This window comes from Onychostoma macrolepis, chromosome 23 (assembly GCF_012432095.1).
Source record: "Onychostoma macrolepis isolate SWU-2019 chromosome 23, ASM1243209v1, whole genome shotgun sequence".
Lineage (NCBI taxonomy): Eukaryota > Metazoa > Chordata > Actinopteri > Cypriniformes > Cyprinidae > Onychostoma > Onychostoma macrolepis.
Genome location: NC_081177.1, coordinates 12,352,694 through 12,375,184, shown reverse-complemented (window position 1 = coordinate 12,375,184; position 22,491 = coordinate 12,352,694). Strand labels below are relative to the sequence as shown.

Below are 22,491 nucleotides of genomic sequence, written 5' to 3'. Positions count from 1 at the left end.
GAAATGCGTGTGTTTGCAGAGGAGCAGGAAATGTGCGCTTTCTAAATATGGATGAATAAATCAAAACGATTGCAATTAGGGCCTCGCGTCTTTTCTGTTAATTCAAATGATTTTGCCACTTTTCTGAGAAAGTGCATTTAATATTTAAATGACTTGTTACTTTTTCAATACCCAGGTGATTTCTGCCGTAATGTGCCGCCGACCAAGTCTTGTCAGTTGCAATTCGGGTGTAAATTCTGTAATCAGAAGTGGCATCAATCTGACATGAAAAAACTTTAAAAATTTAGCAACACGAGACAAATGGAGAAATGCATGCTGAAACAAGGAAAAGCAGCACTGCGTACACAGTTTTACAATCTATAATTCATATCTCTCACATCCAACAACTTCTGTCCTGTTTTCTTGCCTCTCTTGTGTAATTTATGACTCTCAACATTGTGTGTCTTAAATTTTTGAGAGATCTGTCAAAATGGATCTGTTGTTTTTATTAAAAAAACTTGTTGAACGGGCAATAGGAAGTGCATTAAAGGAATATTCCGGGTTTAGTAAGAGGTAAAATAACAGTTCGCCTAAAAACAAATATTCTGTCATCATTTTTTCAACCTCACATCATTCCAAACCTGCAAGTCTTCTTCTGTGGAACATAAAAAAAGGCTAATTTCTCAGTGTTGTTTTTTTGCCCATGCAATGGAACTCAATGGGTACCGAAAAAAAAAAAAAAAAATGGTTCTTCAAAATTGGTTCATCAAATCTCTTTTTTTGTGTTCCACCAAAGAAAGAAAGTCTAACGGAATTGGAATGACATGAGGATGAGTAAATTATGATATTTTCATTTTTATTCCAGCTGATGAATGATAAAAACACAGACAACCAATATAATTGATCATTCTTGGTGTAAACGGGCCTTAAAGCTGAAATAATACAAAAGCTTTAACATAAGAATTAATGTAAGTGTTCTTATAAAATTATATGTTTCACATTCATGGTTTTAAGTGTTACAAAAATTGGCTCCATTCACTTTTACTGTAAGTGCCTCACTGTGACCTTGATTTCTTTAGTCATTTTTTCAACATTACGCCACAAATTACTGTTACATTTAAATCAAGACCTGTATATCGTTTCTAGACATCATGCTCCTCATAAAGCTTTTGTGATGAAGATTACAGAAAGACCTGCATTCCTGCAAGGATGCAAAAAAATTGCATAATTTAGATCAGAGGTGCCGGTTGGATTAATGGTAAAACTTTAAGTGGCCTAACAAGCATACTTCAAATGATTAGCTTGCCAAATCTGAATCAGGAATGGAGGTCCTCCTCTTTGACACCGCTGCCCTGCTCTTGTCATTACTGGGCACACTGTAACCAACAAACAACAACTTTCCATCCACTGTAATTGCTACATAATTCAACAGATGCAGTGGAATGACCTCCAGGTAAACTTATATTTACTTTGCAGCTGTTAATGACTAAAGCTTTGATTAGCTCCTCTCTTAGAGGATGAGGATCCCAGGCCTCACGCTTTGTTTTGTTCTGGAGTCAAAGGAGAGCTTCATACCCACTGATGCAAGAATGAAAAAAATAGACGATCTTCTAATTAAGATGGGCCATTTAACAACCAAAGTGAAGCAATTTATTGAAGTATTAATGCCTTCAAAATCAGCGTATTTCTCTTTGGCACAGATTCTCTGTCCTCTAGTTTGTTTAAAATTATCTTTGTCAGGCTTTTACGAGGGTTCTGTATGTAGTGCATTAGAACAGAAATGTGCAGTAACATTAAAATGCATATGTGAATAAAGTTAGAATGCAGTAAATTAATGGGCTGTTTTGCCTTAGGGCAAAATGGAGGATGGACCCCCCATGAGTTCATTTTTCACGGCTTTGGTTATGCTTTCAACACTCTAATTGAATTTCAGTGTACATTTTAAAAAGTCTTTATTAAAGTAACTCTTGATGTAAATCGTACCTGATCTACTGTGGGACTGTCGCCCATTAAGTACATTCACGACATGCTCTTTCTGGTTTTATCTCATCTGTGTCATTATAATTTTCACTCATGACCAAAATATTACCCTGCGAAATAAGAAGAGAGTAATTATGAATTTTATTCCACTGGAGCATCTTCCCTATGTTTTACATCAGGTAACAGGACAGTTTTATGAGGTTTGGACTCCATATTTGGAACCTCGTTTTCGTTCTATAATATTACAATAAATATTGTAACTGTATTATAATTCTAATTTTCTATTTACTTTATTACAATTGTGTATTGTTAAGTTTAAGGGGGTATGGCACTTTGTTAAGTTTGTGTTATATTTAAAATTCAATAAATATTGTTATTAAAAAAATATGAATTTAAAAAAATATATATATATAAATGTTCTAATGATTAAAACAAATACCTGACATTAAGAAAGGTCCAAACTGACAACACTGAAAATCTGGGAAACTTTAAAAGTGTAAATATGCAGATAATTTATTTTTAAATAAATTCTAAAAACAAATAAAATGTTATGAGTAACAATACATACACACAAACATACAGTACATTATATATATATATTTTTTTTTATACTCATAAATATTGTAAAACTAATACTCAAATTTAAAAATTTCGATTTATAATGCAAAATATAATTTATAATATAAAATATTAAAATAATATACAATTTGTTGATTTATAAAAATATATTGTGATGTAAACATTTCATTACAAATGATATCTTATGGCCCCACACACACATGTAGATAGATAGATAGATAGATAGATAGATAGATAGATAGATAGATAGATAGATAGATAGATAGATAGATAGATAGATAGATAGATAGATAGATAGATAGATAGATAGATAGATAGACAGATAGACAGACAGACAGACAGACAGACAGACAGACAGACAGACAGACAGACAGACAGACAGACAGACAGACAGACAGACAGACAGACAGACAGACAGACAGACAGACAGACAGACAGACAGACAGATAATATTTATTATAGGTATTTTATATAGAAAATTAATAAACGTAACATGATTAAAAAAATCTATTTTAATGTAATAAATAACATCTAGACAGCAAATCGCTCAGTATTTACAAGACATCACACTGTTTTCACTCAGCTTTCACGAGTACCCAAACTCTTCGGGCACTGATCTGTCTAAAGAAACAAAACAATTTTCCGTTTGCTCTGAATCTCGGCTCCCGAGGCCAAAGGACCCTTTGGGTGTCTGTCAGACAGCACGTCCACACGGCATCACACACACTCATCTCATGTCAGAGAGGGGCATCTCCAGCCATTAGAATTTATCAGCGCATACTGTCCCCTGGAACATCGTGCCCATCCCCCAAAAGCCCACAAAACAACCAGCCTGCCTCTTGGTCACAATGCCACATCTATTCAAATCAGCCCTTCATACACAAGACTGCAGCGGAAATTGGTCTTTTGTCACTCAAGATTAACAATCTCTTCCCAAATCCCCACGGAAAATTCCAAAGTCCCAATCACAGATGACTCAGTGACTCGCCGTGACGCAAATGCGCCTCACGTCCAGGATGCTGAGTGTACTTTTAAATAGAAGTGTTTTAGTAAAATCTATATTCACTGTTTCCACTAAACTCAAGAAGGTGGGCAAAACAGGATAAGCGCTCGGATAGGTTCAAGAGTTTCATCAGCTCGAGCTCAAAAATAGACCCTCGAATGCATCATTATCGGGGGTTTGTATATACACACACTGAAAGTGAGACAGAATCTGCCAGATGAAGTTAGCAGGGAGACGCCTGACCCGATATTTCCTTTGTTGTTTGGTCAGGAAAGGGAAGGTTATTGTAAACCGACTCAAGAGTAAATAATCCCTACGTTTCCATAGCAAAGTCATAAACAGCCTGCAGAAACAAAGGACGAAAAGACAATAAATCTAATGATGGTCAATTTTTGTTTAGTTTCCAAAGTGTTTTCGAGGGAAATTCTATTTCAAAACAAAGAGGCACCTACATTTTTCCATGGAGAAGGGGAAATCAGATGTTTCAGAGATTTCTGTGCTTCTTTTTTTATTTCTTCAAGTGAATAGCCCGTGTATTTTTCCTGGCAGACCTGCCGTGTGTTGTGACAGATATATGGATACTGTTTTGTTATTCTGTCAAGAAACTTCCAGTATAACAAAACCTGTTTTTAGGGCTCTGTAGCAAGGAAGTTTCAAAGTTCAAGATGTTTGAAACTATCACTTGGCCCACACTCAAAATGCGAGCGCCATTCGGAGCATTTCGGTTGTGATCTACAGGACAAGGGTTGAAGCAACATGTTGAAAATGTGAACTTCAGACAAACTACATTTAAACAGTAACACAGACAAATAGTAACTCATCCTAGACCTGATGGCTAAGAATAGTATACTAAATAAATGAAAGCCATTTGAGGGTTGAGTTTGCATCAAAACACTGATGTGCTTTTTGGGCCTGACACTCGAAGAGAGTTAAACAAAATCAGCTACAGAGTTGGCTTTGTGTTGACAAAACCAAACAAATTTAACCTCGTTTTGATCTGATTAAGTGGTCTCACAAAGCGTAAAAATGTGATGTTTACTTTTTTAAATAAATAAATAAATAATGACATTCATTCTAAAGCTTATTTATATTACATTTTATATTTGTACTAATTTTAATATTAATTATTTAATATTAATTGCCAAATTATAATAATAATAATTCCAGGTAATGCATTTTATGTTAGTAAACTAAAATTTGTAGACTTAAAAAAACATAACATTTAAAAATCACATAAAAATCACCAAAAAACAAATAAATAGTACAATTTAATATGCCATTTTAAATATATTTAATTATATATTTAAAATAATCAAACAAATAAAGACACATTACTGTTCAAAGAATTGTGGTCTGTAAATGTATTTAGGTTTCTTATGCTCACCAAGGCTGCATTTATTGGATTAAAAATAAAGTAAAAGCAATAATAATGTGAAATATTATTACAACTTACAATAACTGTTTTCGATTTTAACATTTTAAAATATCATTTATTCCAAGCTGGATTTTCAGCATCCATTACTCCAGTCTTTAGTGTCGCATGATCATTCAGAAATCATTATAATATGCTGACTTGATGCTCAAGAAACATTTCTTCCATGTTGAAAACTGTTGTATTGCTTATTGTTTTCATGGAAACAGATACACTTATTCAGGTTCAAAGAATTTTTTGAAAAAACAAACAAAAAACACTGTCACTTTTGTTCAGTTTACAGTTTTTCTCAAATGCTTAAACACATTTCTTGAAATTATGCCTCTTTTTTGCGAATCTAAACACGGATCCATAACTCCTAACTCAATTCCCCAAACTTCCTACAGTATATTCAGGTCAAAATGAAGCTCTCCACTCAAAACAACTCGGTCTTGCTGAAAAACCAGACTTTGCTCTCAGACATGACACACAAACAGTCAAAAACACACGCTACAACACAGTCTTACACACTGATGAAATTCATTTCCAAACAATACTACAAAAACCAGTAATAAGTGTCGTACTCCCCAAATGTTTTATACCTCAATTTAATGTACTGTAGAGTACAGTACAATACAGCAAACAACAACTAAAATGATTATTCTGCCCCAGTATCCTGTCTTTGGTCTGGGACAGGCCAAAGAACTTCTTCAACATCACAGGCTATACTGGCCCTGGTAAAATCCTCTTGCATGCCTGATGTCCTTGTGTCATTGTTCACAAACAAGATAGTCAAAATGCTTAGTCATGTTGTCAATATAACAGTGCACTCTGTTAGTATTACAGTTTTTCTCAATTGCTAACACACAATTCATGAATAAACTATAAACACAATCTCAAAACTACACACCAACATGTGCAAACTTCAAACTTCCAGGTAAAAGTCAAACATTTTAGTCAAAAACATATTCTCTTTTGTCAGAATCTAATCTTTGGCCTCAGATGACACACAAAGCTGTCAAATACACAGACTATTTTCCTGACTAGAGAACACTAGTGAGATCAATTCCAAACACTGTTACAAAAACCTCCTTTTGGGAAACAGGAAACATCTTGCAAGTCAATGTCTGTTGCAGTATGCAGCATAAATAGAGTTGTGCAGACACAGTAAAACTCACCAATAAACTTTAAGAAAAGTTTACTTTCATTACACTATTGTAAAGTTATCTTACAGTAGATGGAAAGCACTAGAAGAGAAAAGTACAAAAACCAAACTGAATATACAGTAAACACACATTGGAATATCCTGTCAGTTTCTGTACAGCAATAAATAAATGAATTTATAAATAAATACAGCATCCTCTGCCAAGTTGCATTACAGTATTGGTAATAATATCCTTATTTGTTATACTATAACAGTTTCTTAGTCTTCTGAGAAAAGACTTAAAGACTCTCTGCCTCCCCTAAGACAGTCGACTCTCAGTTCTGCACAAATACATGTAAAAAGTACTTGGCTACAAATCAGTTCAATAGTTACGAGTTTGAGGGTGTGTGCTGCAGTATTTACAGTACAAAGAATAGTTAAAGTTCTCTATTCTGAAGTACTACTATGTACTGTAATTGTAATGTGTAAGTAGATGAGCCTGCAGGCAGCATTCCTTATGCTCATTCCATGCACAAGAACATGCTTAACTATAGTGCTTTATATTTCATCAGGAACAAATTACCTTTGACCTCATCCCCTTAATTTTTCTTTTCTCATCCTATTCCTCTTTGTCTCCCACTACCAGAATTCATTTTCCAAAACACACAACCACCTGTGCTCTTGTTTTGACTCTTGTTTGCTACTTAATGTTCAAACATGGATAAATGTGTGCTATTTGTGTTCATTTTGTGATTCTTGAGGTAGTTATATTGTGTATTTGTGTTTTCTAAATGATAGCATGGTTAAACCTTTGCAAAATGGTGCTGTTATTGTGTAGAGTTTTGCAGAAAACATTGAGCAAATTGTAGCGTGTGTGAAAGCAGGTGGAATGTGTTAAAAGTTTTGAGAAACGTGTCTTTGTTTCGAGAACTGTATGAATGGTTTAGGAAATTGGGCCAAATGAATAAGTTATAGTGTGTTAGCAATCGAGAAAAACTGTATCTGATGTAAACTATGGCAACAGTTTGGATGTCAGTTACTGTACTGAAATGTAGGAGGCTAAACATCTTATGTATGCCATATATCCATTCCAAAAGTACAAATGTACACATTAATTTATGTGGGATATTGATTGAAAAAGACTGGATATGATTCACAGTTACACTTTTACTAGTGGTCTGACCAAAGAAAATACAAATTAATAAAAAAAAATTAAAACACACACACACACACACATTACAATGTCACTGTGAAATAAGAAAGAAAAATGAAAGGCGAAAATAAAGATTAGAAAGTCCACTGTCGGAATTTGTAACTCTTGTGTTGTCCTCTGTCTATATGTTTTCCAATTGAAGGTTGATGAGATGTACCTTTGAGCTATTTCAGAGAACTGGTTTGTCATTGGTTGATCTATATTCTCTTCATTAGTGAAAGTCAAGATTCACTTGAACAATTCATGCCAAATTTATTAAAGGTCTAATAGAAATGTGTTGAAAATATGCTTGACAGTTAATGACAACTAAATCAACCATTTTGCATTTACTGTAATGACTTATATGATGAACTAATGACTTGAGGTTTTGAGGGGTAAGACTATAGCACAGAGAACTATATAATACATCTTGAGCAACATAACATTAGCAACTGATAATGTAGGAAACCGCAGACAAATATACATAATCGGTTGCATGAATGTACCAAAGTAATCGCAACTTGTTCAAAAGAATGAGAAACGTTTTATGATGTGCACAAATGACTAGATGATGTGGAGTTTGAACAAGTAGTTTGGAGAATTTCATTTCTGATCTGAGAAATGCACCAAAGATACTGAGAAAAACTGTAAGCTGACTTTGGCCCTTTTATCTCCATTGAAGATTCTGATTGGTGTGTGATAAATTTTGACTCCTAGTGTTTCCACTTGGGTAATTGTGTGCTATTTGAGCTCAAACTGTGCAGACTTGAGTGAACAATATTGAATGCTAGTGCTTTCTAAATGAGCACATGGTGTCCGCACTGAGAAATCTAGGGATTTGTGTGTAGAGTTTTGCAGTAACAGTTCACCAAATCTGACTCGTGTGCTAAAGCAAGGGAATATTGTTTATAGTTTAGGGAAATGGGTGTGCTTTTTGAAAAACGGCGTTATGGTTTTGAAATTTTAGTTCAAAAGCCTGATTATAGTGTTTTAGCAATCGAGAAAAACTGTAATATTCTCATGCTTAGTATTAATTTCTTTACAAAAAGAACTCCTACAGTCCAAACTTATGAACGGCGGTGTATAAATAAAATTCTGTTTGGTGATGCTAATGGCTCAGAAATGACACAGTCCACCTTTAACCTCTTTTCCAGGAAGAGATGGCTAGTAAAACGTAGTAAGACTGTCTTATCGCGCTAATACATGAGCAAACACAAGAGTCTTTACCGTGTGTCGTATGCGCAGCGCTGTACAGCTTACGTGGCTTTTGGTAGCTGAGAGACATGATTATTCAGAGGTAATATTTTATCTTAGCAGTTTGCAGAGCTTTGTTTGCCATTCTTTCAAGCAGGGGATAAAAGAGCAGCCTTGGCGTGCTGGCTCTGATTATGATCTAATTGTTAACATTCAGTGTGCCTTATTATCAATCTGGTGCCTTACAATGAGCAGTTAGAGCTTTGTTAGTGTTGGCAGAAGGCTCTGAGAGAGCGATTCTGCTACCGGTGGTGCATTACAGAAGTACTAGTTAGCACTAAGGTGGCATGAGAGGAGCCCCTGCCGCCAACGACAACAACAACAAACAAACAGGAATTGATGGCAAGCGTTTATTATCTGGTTTAATTGCTCATCATCTGGAGGATCTGACAGTTGTGGTTAATGAGAGAGAGAGGAGAGGCGCAGGCTGTTGGCAGAGGGCTTCACGGCAAAGAGGATGCTGGGAGAAGGGGAGGGAGAGTGGGAGAGTTTGACACCGAGATCTGGAGCAACTCATTCCAGTTGAACAGAAGCAGTGGATGTAAGCGAAATCATTCTCTAATCAAAATATCAGCCTTCTCTTTGGTTCCACGGAGCTCTTTGGAAGTCTGTTTAACCTGGATGTCATTAACACACACTCAAAGAGAGGAATCGGGCCTTGTGTGTAATCAGATGGTGAACACACGCAGGATATCACAAAAACTGAGCCCCTTCCTAAAGTTCTCATCTGGGCTACAGGCCTGGGCACGGTTCAAAAAGGGACCTCCCAGACACTTCAACATCAGGCACGTACGAAACGAGTTCAAACTGAGAATCTCCAAAACCAGGCCTCGATGAGCTATAACGCATCAACCTACTGCAAACATCGACTTTAGCTTATAAGACCAGGATAAGACAGTGCAATGTGTCACAATTAAATCTAAATCTCCAAGTCTGTCTGTCCTGCTTACCACTGCATACCCGTCACAGTCAGAAAAGATGATGAAAATTTGTAAAAAAAAAAAAAAAAAATTGAAAGATAGGTTGCAAAGGAGCTTCAGACACAATGTTAATTTTGATTAAAATTGCTACAAATTTTAACGGTTTGTTTTCTTATAAATTACATCACCTTTTTTTTTTTTTTTTTGAAAGAAATTAATACTTTTATTCTGTGAGGATGCATTAAAGTAATCAAAAGTGACAGCAAGGATATATATATTTATAAGGTTACAAAAGATTACTATTTTAAATAAATGCTGTTCTTTTAAAGGGGTCATATGATGCGATTTCAAGTTTTCCTTTCTCTTTGGAGTGTTACAAGCTGTTTGTGCATAGATGAGATCCCTAAAGTTGCAAAGACTAAAGTCTCAAACCTAAAGAGATATTCTTTATAAAAGTTAAGACTCGTCCACGCCCCCCTAAAACGCCTCCACATGTCTACGTCACGATGTGGAAATATTTGCGTAATGCCGCCCAAATGTTCACGCAAAGAAAGAAGGCGTGGTTTCAGTAACCGCAGTAGTGTTGATGCAGCCATGTCAGGGAGACGCTGTGTGTTTCTATGCGAAAGCAAAAGCACTTTTGACTTTTGGCTGACTGTGCACGAAGGCTATTTCTAAAAAAAAAAAAGAGAAAAAAAAAGGGTCAATTCCGACTTTTCTACGACAATCTGGTGCTTCTGAATCAGTGACTGTAAGTATGTTTTGCTATTAGTTCAAGTATTTGCTATTGACTGTTCAAATGCGGAGCTTTGCGCGTAACGCGTTGTGTCTGTGTGTGTGTGTGTGTGTGTGTGTGTGTGTGTGTGAGAGTGAGGGGAACAGGGTCACATCACAGCAGAGTGAACAGAAATCGTCTTAACCGTGGCTTGTGTGCAAATACATACGAGCATCATCACTGTGTCTGTCACGTGACTCTGTTCCCCTCTGGGGATTGAACTGATAAAACTAACTTGAAAGCTGAAGCTCGCAATTATGGTAAGGGCGTTACATTTCCGACGCGTGCTTGTGGTGTTCGGCCAATCACAATGCACTGGGTCAGTTGGACAATCAGAGCAGACTGCACTTGTCGGAAGGAGGGGCTTTGTAGAAAATGACGCGTTTGAGAGAGGCGGGGCATAGAGGAACTACAATAATGTACAGTGTTTGAATAATAATGTGTGTTTTGAACATTAAAGCATGTCAACATATTCTGTTACACCAAACACACAAAATAATGATCTTTAAAATAGCATCATATGACCCTTTTAACCTTTTTATTCAAACAATCTTGGGGGGAAAAAATGTATAAAATGTATTAAATTAATAAGTGCATTCTTGTTGGGCATAAGAAAATACTTTCAAAAAACAATCAACCTCAAAAATTTGAATGTTAGTGTCAACTAGTGAAAATGTTTGTTTTTAATTTTTCTATTATAAATTGTACTATTAGCATAACAATCTGACTGAAAAGTTTAATTGAATTCTTAAATGTTTCTTATTTATTTGGCATCCCTAAAAAAAACAACCTAAACAATTATATTTCCAATTCCAAGATTAAATTAGATTTGTAATCTCAAATTTTCGATGTGGTCTCAGACTGTTGGAGCCCACAGTTGTGTTATAAAATAACATGAAGCATCCATTATATGTCTTGGGCTATTTTTGGAATTGCTTTGTATGACACACAAATGGGAAGTTGTAGATTAGGCCTAATGCACAACCACAAATAGATGTTACATTAATCTTCATTCTGCAATGATGTATGCAATAAAAGGAAAATTTGCGAAAGCAAATGGCTTTAAGAGCAATCTCTTCATACAACTCATGTGGCGCACTAATAAAAAAGATTTTTCCATTAATTTCAAAGCATTATAATCAATGGCAAATTGAAGACACGAAGAAAACTGCTTCATCAGCTTTAACTTACTAGGAGGGGCACAATGCCAACAGGGAACACCCTCCCAAAAACCACTGCTGCTAAACTCATTCACAAATATCCCATTGAGAAACTCTGAAACACAGCCTATGCCTGCATTCTGCCCACTGCTGCAGATCTGCACCCGCACACATGGGAATCATTAGGGCACACAAGTTGGCGAGTGTCCCTAGCAACCAGCTGCATCTGTTTATGTTTACCTTCACGCTCCTACCAGCTAATGCCATGAGTACATCTGCTACTGTGCAACGAAGCTGTGGTTACATGCATGGTTGACCCATGATTCTGTAATTGCCCAGCAAGTAAGATAAAGAGTCAGAGCGTAACCACCAAAGCCTTCCCTTCCCTTCCAAGAGCCACTTTCCTCTGCCAGCTCTTGTCCTGTTGTGGAAAGCTCATTGCTGAATTGGTTCAACAAATTGAGACACAATAGTAAGACTGCTTTTACAAACCAGAACCAGAATTACACCATTAAAAAAACAAAACAAAAAAAGTTGCTGCCTTAAATTAAGTATAATCAACCTAAATTACATTATAAAATAAATAAATAAAGTTACATTTCATGAAACTTCATTAAAAAAAGTAAAATTTACTTTAATTATTTAATTATTTGATGGATTAATGTAAAAACATAAGCTGTCATGATTTACTAATCATCATTTTTTACAGTGCTACTCTCACAGACTAATTATATATATATATACACACACACACACACACATAATATATACACACACACACACACACACTCACATATACACACACACATATATACATATATATATATATATATATATATATATATATATATATATATATAGCACAAGCCCAAAGTCATTTAAAACCCATTTAAACCTTAAATGTAGGTTTATATTTAGGTTTAGAATTTGTTTCTATTATATTATATTTAAAAATAGTTTTTGCTTTTTTTTTTTTTTCAAAAGTCAAAGGAACATAATAAATGTTTGCTACTGTTAATAATTATAAATATAACATTTTTATTGTTACAATAATTAAATGAACATTAGAATTTTTTTTTAATTAAAAGCGGTTATATTATAATAATGTAAATCATTTTCACTGGTGGTCTGAGACTTTTAAATTGTCTCTCTCTCAATTCAATTCAATTTTTATATACATAAATATATGTGTATGTATATATATATATATATATATATATATATATAAATAAAACACTAACACTGACTAATGTTTCTTTAGTAGATTGTGATATACGTTTCAACCAAAGAAGGGCTGTAATAAATCTATATTTAAAAGAAAACTACAAGAACAAAGTTTTGTTAATGTGTGAATGTTTAGCTCATATCGGTATCAATTATGACAATTAAAAACATCTCTGAAAGCAATGCAAAATTTAACCAGTGTGTGGTTTCAAACATCTCACAGATGTGCAACTCGTATGAAAAAGAAAAGGAGGGGGACATGAAAGGAATTTTTAAGCCTACACTAATAACATAATGGCTCAAAACAGCCACATGAAAGACTTGAGATGTTGGTGTACTTTGTGCTGTTATTGTGTTTCCTGTTCACAAGTTCATGCAACAGATGCCAAAGAAAACTCTGGCGGCATGGCCCCCTTCTGACCCCCTGGGTGAGAATTACACTGTGCCGGACTGCAAAGCTCTAGAGGACACGATATCCAACGCATACAAATGTGCTCTTGTTTTGTCATTTAATATAGAACACATACTGTCAGACACAAACGCGATCAGGATGAGAAAGGGTGTTCTTTGGTTTGCTCAAATATCGAGACTGTAATCACAATAAATTTTACGAGTCTCAGTGGTCTTTCTTCCAGATGCTCAGAATTTAGAAGAATATCTTGACTGGGTTACATTAAAATGGCCTGCCCTTTCAAAAGTCCAATTGAATTCATTCAAGCATGGGAAATTGCGTAGTAAAGGCAAATTAACTAACCTCACATCTGAGGTTGTTTTCCCACTAAATCTAAGTATGTACATCAATGCCTAGTACTTATGTCTTATGAATAAAAAAAATTAAGCACGTAAAGTGTCAGTCATGTATATGTAAAACATATATATGCCTTTGAACAACTGACACTGACCTCAAAATTGTACGTTTTAGACACATTGCTCATTGCCTTGGAATCTTCGGCAAAAGCCAAACATTGAACAACACTGACCTCTTCTGGCTATTCCTCATTCTGCCACTGACAGCTAGTCAGCATCTACTGTAAACTAGAACTAAAGAGACCAAGATGTACATTTAAAAATTACAGCTAAAATTACTGTATCACAACAGAGATCACATCCTTGAATAAAAACTCTCTTATGTTGTAGATTGACGCCACATGGCAGGATTCAGCAAGAAAGCATCTGTGGTTCACATTATGCTCATCTAAAACACAAACACCCCCTTGGTTTTAGTCAATAAACACTTTGTGTATTAATCCAGATTACAGATCACTCATAAGATCATCTGTCATCTGTTTTATTTTCCCAGAAATAAACCTACAGTATTTAATATAACCATATATCTATATACATACTCTGTGTAAGGGATAATACATAGAAAATAGTCCATTTAAAAAATACAAAACAATCAGATTAGCAACAAACTAAACACTACAACAATATTATAGTAATATTACTGAGGTCATTTTTACGAATATCGATAATTGAGACACAAGAAGGTGTCAGTTGCATTTGTAAGAAACAAGTGAGAGTGAGTCCGCAGTGTGATACAAGAGATATGAAAATAATGCCAGTATGTAGGCCCTAACTGTTAAATGTCCAAATATTTAACTAATTAAAAGAGTGAAGTAATTATGTTACAGCAGTATACAGTAATCAATACTGTACATTTTTTAAAATAATATATTTTTTGTGTTTTTAGTATAACTATTAACTGATAGTTAATGGAGACCCAATTTCGAGACCATTTCCACTACTTTGATAATCAAAATAATATGCAGCAACATATGAATGTTGTGATTGACAAATTAGAAAAGTGTATGTGCCAAATTGGTTGTGCGGATCACTCCGCTGTGGCGACCCCTGATAAAGGGAGCAAGCCGAAAGGAAGAGAGAGAGAGAGAGATATGAATGTTGTGATTGACAAATTAGAAAAGTGTATTCCAGAGAGCAATGTAATAAATAAACAATCTATACAGCTCTAAATACATCTACGTATATAATCATAGATTACGGAAGACCATAGAAACTGTATTAAAGATACTATTTTATGCTCAAGGAAATAAAGTAGAGAGCCAAGTATTGAGCTTCAATTGCTAAACTGCCAGGCACTTTCTGTTTTTCAGGGAAGCAACAGGGCTAGTTATTGTGCAACTTGAGAATAAACACCAATTTTTTAATGCTAGACACCACATTTATTCCTGAGATGTGACACACACAGCTGAGGGAGTTCTGAGACAGTAGCTCGTATTTAAATGGCATGACCAACACAGTCTTTGATGTAATCATTCCCCACGTGTGATTCCAATGGCACTTTGCTTGTCAACGGAAAAGATGCATGGGTCCACTTGACTGTTGTGTTGTAAATCCCAGACTGAGTGAAAATGGCGCTTAAATGTGTAGCTGTATTTCAAACTGTGATTACATCTGTCGTGATTAATGCACTACCAATAGTAATAGTGTTGTTTGGAAAATCACTGACACGTGTGGTTGGTACCTGCATTTCCATCTGTTCTGCACTGTGGCCCCTCACTGTCAGTGATGCACAGATGAACTTCTCCAGGGATCTCTGTTGTGCTTTAGGCCGTAAAGTGTAGCTACAAATTATTTTGTATCGCTTTCTCTATTTATGTTGAAAGACTCAATGACGTACTAAGAGCCTCAGTTGTTTGGAGTTGTTGGGATTGTACCAAGGTTATGCTGGTTTCCTCATCAGCTGTCTGTGATGCTGTAGAAACAGTCTCTGGTGCCACAGAAGGAGTAAACTCTTTGTGGGAATCAACAGGAACTTCTGGCTTGCCTGTAATCCCCTCGGGTGAATGCGTTGTCACATTAGCTTCTTGTGGGTCATCACACATTAAATGGAGGAGTGATTTTAACATCTCTGAAAAACAATTGTAGTAACTTGAAGTTCTGAATACCTGATTGAGGACTCAGAGTTAAAGACTAACTAATTTGAACATAGTGAGGTGTTTTCATGGTCCTGTGCAATTTGGGATTTTAGAGAAAAAAAACATCTTGAAGTGACTCAGGAACTTTTTAAACAGACACTAACCTGAACAAGGTGAGGTGTTTTCCATGATCCAGTGCATTTTGTGATTTGTCTCTTTAAAGGTGAGAACAGCATCTACCTTGTAGAAATTTTGCTGAAGTTTCTCACCTGCCTGACCAATGCACTCCTAAAAAACAGAATAAATATATATATATATATATAGTGTTAACCAATTATCAGTTGTTGTTTTTTAATAATTATAAAAAATATATTTTAAAATAAAATGAAATCAAAGCTCTAAAATGCAAAACTATTTTCATATGAAATTGCTTTATATTAGAAAATATTTGTAATAAAATAAAAAATAATATGCTATATGTATTCAGATCATTTGAAGACGCTAAAATCACTGTTTTCTATTTTAATATATTTTACAATATAATTTATTTCTGTGCTTGCAAAGCTAAAATTTCTATATATTTAGAAATTATTATAATTTGCTGATTTGGTGCTCGAGAAACATTTCTTCTTATTATCAATGTTAAAACAGTTTTCTCTGATGAAAAGAAAGATTAAAAGGACTGCATTTATTTGAAATAAAAGAAATTGTAACATTTTAAATACCTTTACTGTCATTTTTGATCAATTTAAGGCATCATTGCTGAAGAAAAGTATTGGTTTCTTTCATTGTATATAAAATTATAAACTTCTAACCTTTTTCTGTTGAATGTGGGATGTGGGAATGATAAGCTGCACAAAGTCACTTGTCTCTGACCAGGTGAATGTGTCAGTCTGTTCCACAATCACACTGCTGACTGACAGGGTCTCATTTTGATATCCACCTCTTTTGGTCAAACCCATACGCCGTTTATAGACATACAGCACCGTGTCTTCAGACGATGACTGGTTCACTGAAAGAAACATGCATAATGGCTATTAAATATGTAAGGGATAAAACCTTGCAAAATAAGCAAGATATGTGCCATGATATTACCATAATAACTAACCGTTTGGGCAGGTCGCCTCCATGCTGTAGGCATAATGGCCACTGACCAGTTTGAGAGGTAAGAAATGTCCTTCCGATTTGAACACCTAAACGATATGTAGACTTTTAATGAAAATCAGGCTGCTGCTGCACTGTTTAAAGCACACAATTAATTAATTAGAGGTTTAGAGGTAATTCTTCAGTCAGTCTGGATACTTTTAACCAGGCCCGGTTCTAGGATTGCGTGACTGGGGGGACATTTCGAAAACTTGGTGGGGCAGCATTATTTTACAGTGGTTGGGGCTGTGCTAAAGATTTGTGCTATAATAACAAACAAATACAAACACAACTCATTATATACACTATAAACACTTTAAAAGAGACAGACATGTAGATGTTTGTGGAAAATGTTTTCTGTTTTGGAGGGTTGGTCGTTTTTAAATCATACCCTATTGCATCAAAATTTGTTAATAGGCCTAACTGTAGCTACTATAGTTTGGGGTGGATTTTATCAGTTGTTTATTATTCATGCAACAATGTATTACTGTAATAGTTTGTATTAATAACCATTGCTATATAGCTGATAACTTTGTCTAGTGCTCTTATGAATGTTAATAACATGATTTGTGAACATTTAACTACTATACTGAATGATATAGCATAGACTTCTTCAAGGCGCTAGTGTTTGCGTATTTCATTTCATTATGCAACCTTGTTCTGCAGGTCTGTGTAGTGTTAAATACTGTTTTTGACAGCGTTGATAACGTTTCTGATAGATAATATCATGATATTTTTGCTTTTCCCTTACCGAATGTCGTATCCTCTCAGCAATAACCTGTCCGTAGGCTTTTTTGATTACTGTCAGTTTGAGTGCTGTCGATGCAGTGATGCCAGATATTGCTATTAAAAACAATAAATAAATAAAAATAAACCGAAATTAATTCAAATCTTTTACAAATAAGATAGGATAAAGATATCGCTGACCCCAAACTACACCTTCCTACTTTATTAACTTTCTAAAGTGTCAAATTAAGTGGAAAGGACAAGTCTAAAAATGCTTATAATAGCTGGATCTGGCAACTCTCTCAAAGAGACTCGTTTACTTCGTCAGCATCTCGCAACGATCGTTTTCATACCACGGACGCTAAAATTCTTGCAAATTGTCATTATGCATGTCATGCAAACATTCATATGAGGAGTTTAACAGCAAATGAGTCATTCAGAGAACAAATTTTATTTTTGAACATGAGATATTTACCTCATAGCTGGCTACGGGCCTGGTTGGTCAGACTTTATTCACTTCATGAATTATAGGTGTTTGGTTTAATTCAAAAGCAATTTTGGCAAATTCATAATGATTCACTTTGATTAGTAATTAAATTGTATTAGTTTTAAATAAAATACATTTAAATAATATTTCAATGCTTTCTCTAATGTGTCTTGCAAGAAAAATATTCAGGATTGTTTATTGCACAAAAGTAATTTCAAAGGAACATTAAATGTATGTACAGTTGTGTGTGTATGTACAAAATGTTAATGATTTTAAAATGATTATTTAATGTATTTTGTTTTTAGTAGGCCTACAGCTATTTTAAAATAAGCTATTTTTATAGGCTAATAGATTTCTACATACAGACCACAAGACTAAATAATAACTGAAATTACACAAAAAATCGAGTTCAAAAGATTACTTGCTTGATTCTTAATTCTTAAAACTGATTCTTAATACTGTGAGTTGTCATGATCAAAAACTGCAAACATTCACTGATGCTCAAGGCAACATATTAAGATTTTTCTTTAGAACAGCGGGCAGAACAGGACTGCACAGGACAAACATGGGACTTATCATAAAAACAAATCATAAAAACAGTCTGGATCATCAGGTAATGAAAATCAAGCACAAGTTAACTTTTAAACTGCTTAATTTGTGTAAATGCATATATGGACTATATGTAAAAAGCTTATTCAGGGCAGTACTAAATAAAAAAAAAACAACAATATGCAATTTAAAATGTTTTTTTCCCCCTTCTTTTATAGACTATTAATATATTGCAGATTCTGCAAGGTGTATGTAAACTTATGACTTAAACATATAAAAATATGCGGAGCATGTGTCACGAATAAAGCGAGAAAGCTTTGGAAAACGGCTCATAAAAAGGACGAGGACGTGAATGTTTTTTCCAAGTCGGAATCTAAAATTACAGAAATATGGCTTGAACATCTCACATGAAATTATGTCAGTGTGGGGGAAAAATACAACTGCGCTATATCTCTGGTCATTTTAATATGCAATTTAATTTTTTTTAAGTATCCAGTGGATGATCGAGGGGCACAAGAAGAATCTGGAGGGGCAATGCCCCCTTAGACCCTGCCCTGCTTTTAACTCAACATAAGCACAAAGGATTAAAGGAACACTCCACTTTTTTAAAAAATAGGCTCATTTTCCAACTCCCCAAGAGTTTTACCGTTTTCGAATCCATAAGGCTAAGACTGACGAAAAAGGTAAACTAGGTAACTAGTTATTATATAGCTGGGGACTACTTTCAGGCGCTGCGTACGGCAGTAAAGTTCCTTGATTATTACGCCGGAATGAGAGTATAGTTCTTAGCCATATCGGCCTAGAAAATCGCCTATTTTTTTTGTGTTGTAAAATGAGCCTATTTTCAAAAAAAGTGGAGTGTTCCTTTAAGCAGTTGGTCCTGTATGAGCTGAGCCAAAAATATACTATTCAATTGCAGACCATTAGGTGGCACAATTTAGTAAATAATTCTAGTTCAGACATGGTCAGAAATTTTTTTAAAAGACCAAATCTTCAGTTTCAGTGACAAAAATACCCCTCACATTGAAAATAATGCATTCCCACTTTTCCTTTTTGCAATACCTGCTAAGCAAGATTTTTTTCTCAGAAATTCCCTTTTATTCAGCGAGGATGCAGTAAATTGATAAAAAAAAAAAAAAATTAAAAATTAAAAATATTGATTGTTTAAAAAAATATATATATAATAAATGTTTTATTGAACATACCACACAGTATGATTTTATATTGTTCAAATAACCTCAAAGATCAAAGAAAAAAAAAAGTTTTTGCTCAATTGATAAACTATTACAAATCCTCCCAACCACAAGCTGGCACAGTCTTACCTGCACAGGACTTAAGATGGTGTCTCTCCTCCCCTGAACTGTTATGTTTGGTTTGTGCAGTTCAACATTTACTTGAATAAGACTGGAATCCTCCAAAGCCACCACCAGACTCCCACTCAAGGCCAGAGACCAGTCGAGCTGAATGGAAAAATCAATAAATATTCCACATTAGATACATTCATCTCTTCATAACCTCACATATCAACACATTTATTAGAAATTACCTCATTATTCCAGTTATCCACAGGGATCTCTCTGGTAACCTTGAACACACACACAAAAAGTTTTTTTTTTTTTTTTTAAACGGAAGGGGAAAAAAAGAACAAGCAAAAAAAAAAAAAAGAATTATCACATCACTCTATTCTTACCTGAATGAGGTCTGAATCACACTGGATGTACTCTCTGTTAGGAGGCGCTAACACCGCTGGACACTTCATCAGAAACTTTTGAGTCCTGCCTCCGAAACGACTTACTCTCTTCAGCAGGTTCAGCACAATCACATAATTGCCATGCTGAAAAAAATCACTACAAAATATTATTCTGAGATACAGTGATAAAAAGGAACAGATTCTTACCAGCAACACACTGCAGAATGTGTTTCAGTGACAAACAAGGACATTTTCTAACCTCTAACTGGACAAAACATCCACTGTACATGACTCTAAAGATATAGTTCTTATCCAGATCCCTGTGCAGGGCAAACCCACATGAAGAAAGCTGATGGTTTAGATTCTCCATGGACACCAAACCCACTGAAACGAGCAAGAGATTTATAAAACTAGTACACAAAACACATTTTGAAATACATGTACAATGCATAGAAAAATTAACATATTTGTTATTTATTTTTTATTGCTGTTTAAAACAGTGGTCTTGCTCACATCTTACACTCTCTGTCTTACTGTGTGACATACAGACTTCTTAAAGTAATAAGGTTAATATATTAAGCTTCTTTAATATTCATATACAATTATTTTAAAATATTTTATAATATTTCAAGTTATTGTTTTGTGCAACAGTTTGAGAGAACGTTATTATTTCTGGTATAAAAATTATTTTTTTGTTCGCCAACAAAGTTTTTTAATCAAATTGATGGTGTGCTATCTTTATTAAAAACTATTTCTATAATATCAGCAGAATAACAATATTTCCTGAAAGGAATAACATCACCATAATCCAATAAGATGTGTTTTCCTCTTGTGTGTTCACAAGATCAGAAATTCAATGTCCATATATCTCACCTTGAATCCTTAATATTCCAGAAAGCCAAAGCCTCAGTCCCTCAATTCTCATTCTATGGATCCAAAGTTCCATGTACTCAGAGAAACATTCCACATCACTCTCTAGAAAAGTAAAACTCAGTCAGTCTTTTGCTACAGTGTAAAGAGTAACATACAACAAAGTAATAATTACCTGCCATGCTTGAAGATGGAATGCCCACCCAGTCTCTCTTCTGAAGTCGCAAAACATTTCCCCATATGGGCAAAATGAAGTGTCTATGTGAAGCAAAAGGGCAACAATAATAATTTTAGTAACATTACAGGAGAAAATACTTAACGCATAAGTATATAGATACTTACAATGAAATAAGTAAAACCCTTGTGAGCATCAGTGCCATGGCTCATTTGGTTCTAGTGCAGAGGGGTGATACAAGTGCTTTTATACTGCTAACAAGTCAGCTGTGTTTGGCCTTTTAGGTTACAAGTGAGTGTGAGAGCAAGGCTGACCCACTTCATCATAAAATTATACAACATGTACAAGTGTGAAAAAAGCAGTGGAAGGAGGGAAACCTGCACCTGCATGGCAATAAAAAAAAAAAAAATTATCTTCCTTTCTTTCATTCACTCATTCTAACTCATGAGGCTTTACCTTTTCCAATAAAAACATCACGGCCACTTCATGAGTTAACAGTATCGAGAACTATGCAAGATTACAGCACAGTAAACCTTCATTCAGATGTGATTGTGATATAAAATTACATGTTTATAGGTAGAATGAATATTGATTACATCATTGTGGGCAGTATGATGTAAACCTTGCTGTGTCATTTTTGGCCATTACAAAACTATTTTTAAAAAATTTTTTAGGATTTAACAACACCCCTGAGATGGCTGATCAAACCATTTCAGATTCCATAAGTGAAACCAGACATTGTATGATGAAGCCTTTCAACTGAATGTTGGAAGCAATGTTATAGTATTACAACAGACAAAATGATCACAGTTTTTTCCCCCAATTTTTAAGGGTCCAAGACTGGAGCTACTTACATAATATTATACGTAAAATATAATATAAATGAAATATATATATATATAAAAAAAAACTATATAAAAAATTAAAGTAACTAATATATTTAGATTCAAGTTATTGTTTTGTCGTATACACATAGATTATTTTACTTAACTCAGTTGCACACTGGTAATATTAGAGGTCTTTGTCTTTAAATCCATTGTTTTTCAGGGCTTTTGTCTGTTCTAAATCTGATGTAACAAACCTGTAAGATGTGATATGTTGAGGAGCTTTCAATACCACAGTGGTTTCTTGCATATTTGACATTATTTCAACCTCCTTTAATAAAAATAACAACACTACCGGTCCATCAAGATCACGAACAAACGCGATAAAATCACACCACCTGCAACAGTACACCACAAAATACTTAATGCGTTTAAAAAGCCAACGTTTTACATTTACACCCCCCTCCATGTGCTGCGATGCGACGCTCCAACCTGATGATGTCATCTCTTCAGTGACGCATCTG

The 22,491-nt window shown here is 34.7% G+C and overlaps 1 protein-coding gene and 1 long non-coding RNA gene across 2 annotated transcripts; both read right to left on the bottom strand.

The window, feature by feature from the left end:
- Window positions 1–3,030: 3,030 nt before the first annotated feature.
- Window positions 3,031–4,415, bottom strand: LOC131531754 (uncharacterized). The gene is made up of 2 exons (XR_009268775.1): window positions 3,994–4,415; window positions 3,031–3,884 (listed from the first exon to the last, which is right to left on the bottom strand). It is a non-coding gene; the product is annotated as an uncharacterized LOC131531754 (long non-coding RNA).
- Window positions 4,416–12,767: 8,352 nt separating this feature from the next.
- Window positions 12,768–22,472, bottom strand: c23h1orf127 (chromosome 23 C1orf127 homolog). The gene is made up of 11 exons (XM_058762775.1): window positions 22,225–22,472; window positions 21,144–21,226; window positions 20,972–21,073; window positions 20,358–20,482; window positions 20,099–20,242; window positions 19,955–19,993; window positions 19,731–19,868; window positions 16,612–16,696; window positions 16,319–16,515; window positions 15,668–15,791; window positions 12,768–15,496 (listed from the first exon to the last, which is right to left on the bottom strand). Exons 1-11 carry the CDS (start codon window positions 22,470–22,472, stop codon window positions 15,240–15,242), a joined length of 1,542 nt encoding a protein of 513 aa, XP_058618758.1. The 3' UTR covers window positions 12,768–15,239.
- Between the last annotated feature and the right edge of the window lie 19 nt (window positions 22,473–22,491).

Bases quoted from the DNA above. Each gene is read 5' to 3' on its own strand.
- c23h1orf127 (XM_058762775.1), bottom strand. From the start codon at position 22,472: ATGACATCATCAGGTTGGAGCGTCGCATCGCAGCACATGGAGGGGGGT. The intron at 21,074-21,143 runs GTAATTATTACT...TTACTTTTCTAG, and splicing joins TCCATCTTCAAGCATGGCAG to AGAGTGATGTGGAATGTTTC. The intron at 19,994-20,098 runs GTAAGAATAGAG...TGTGTGTTCAAG, and splicing joins GTGATTCAGACCTCATTCAG to GTTACCAGAGAGATCCCTGT.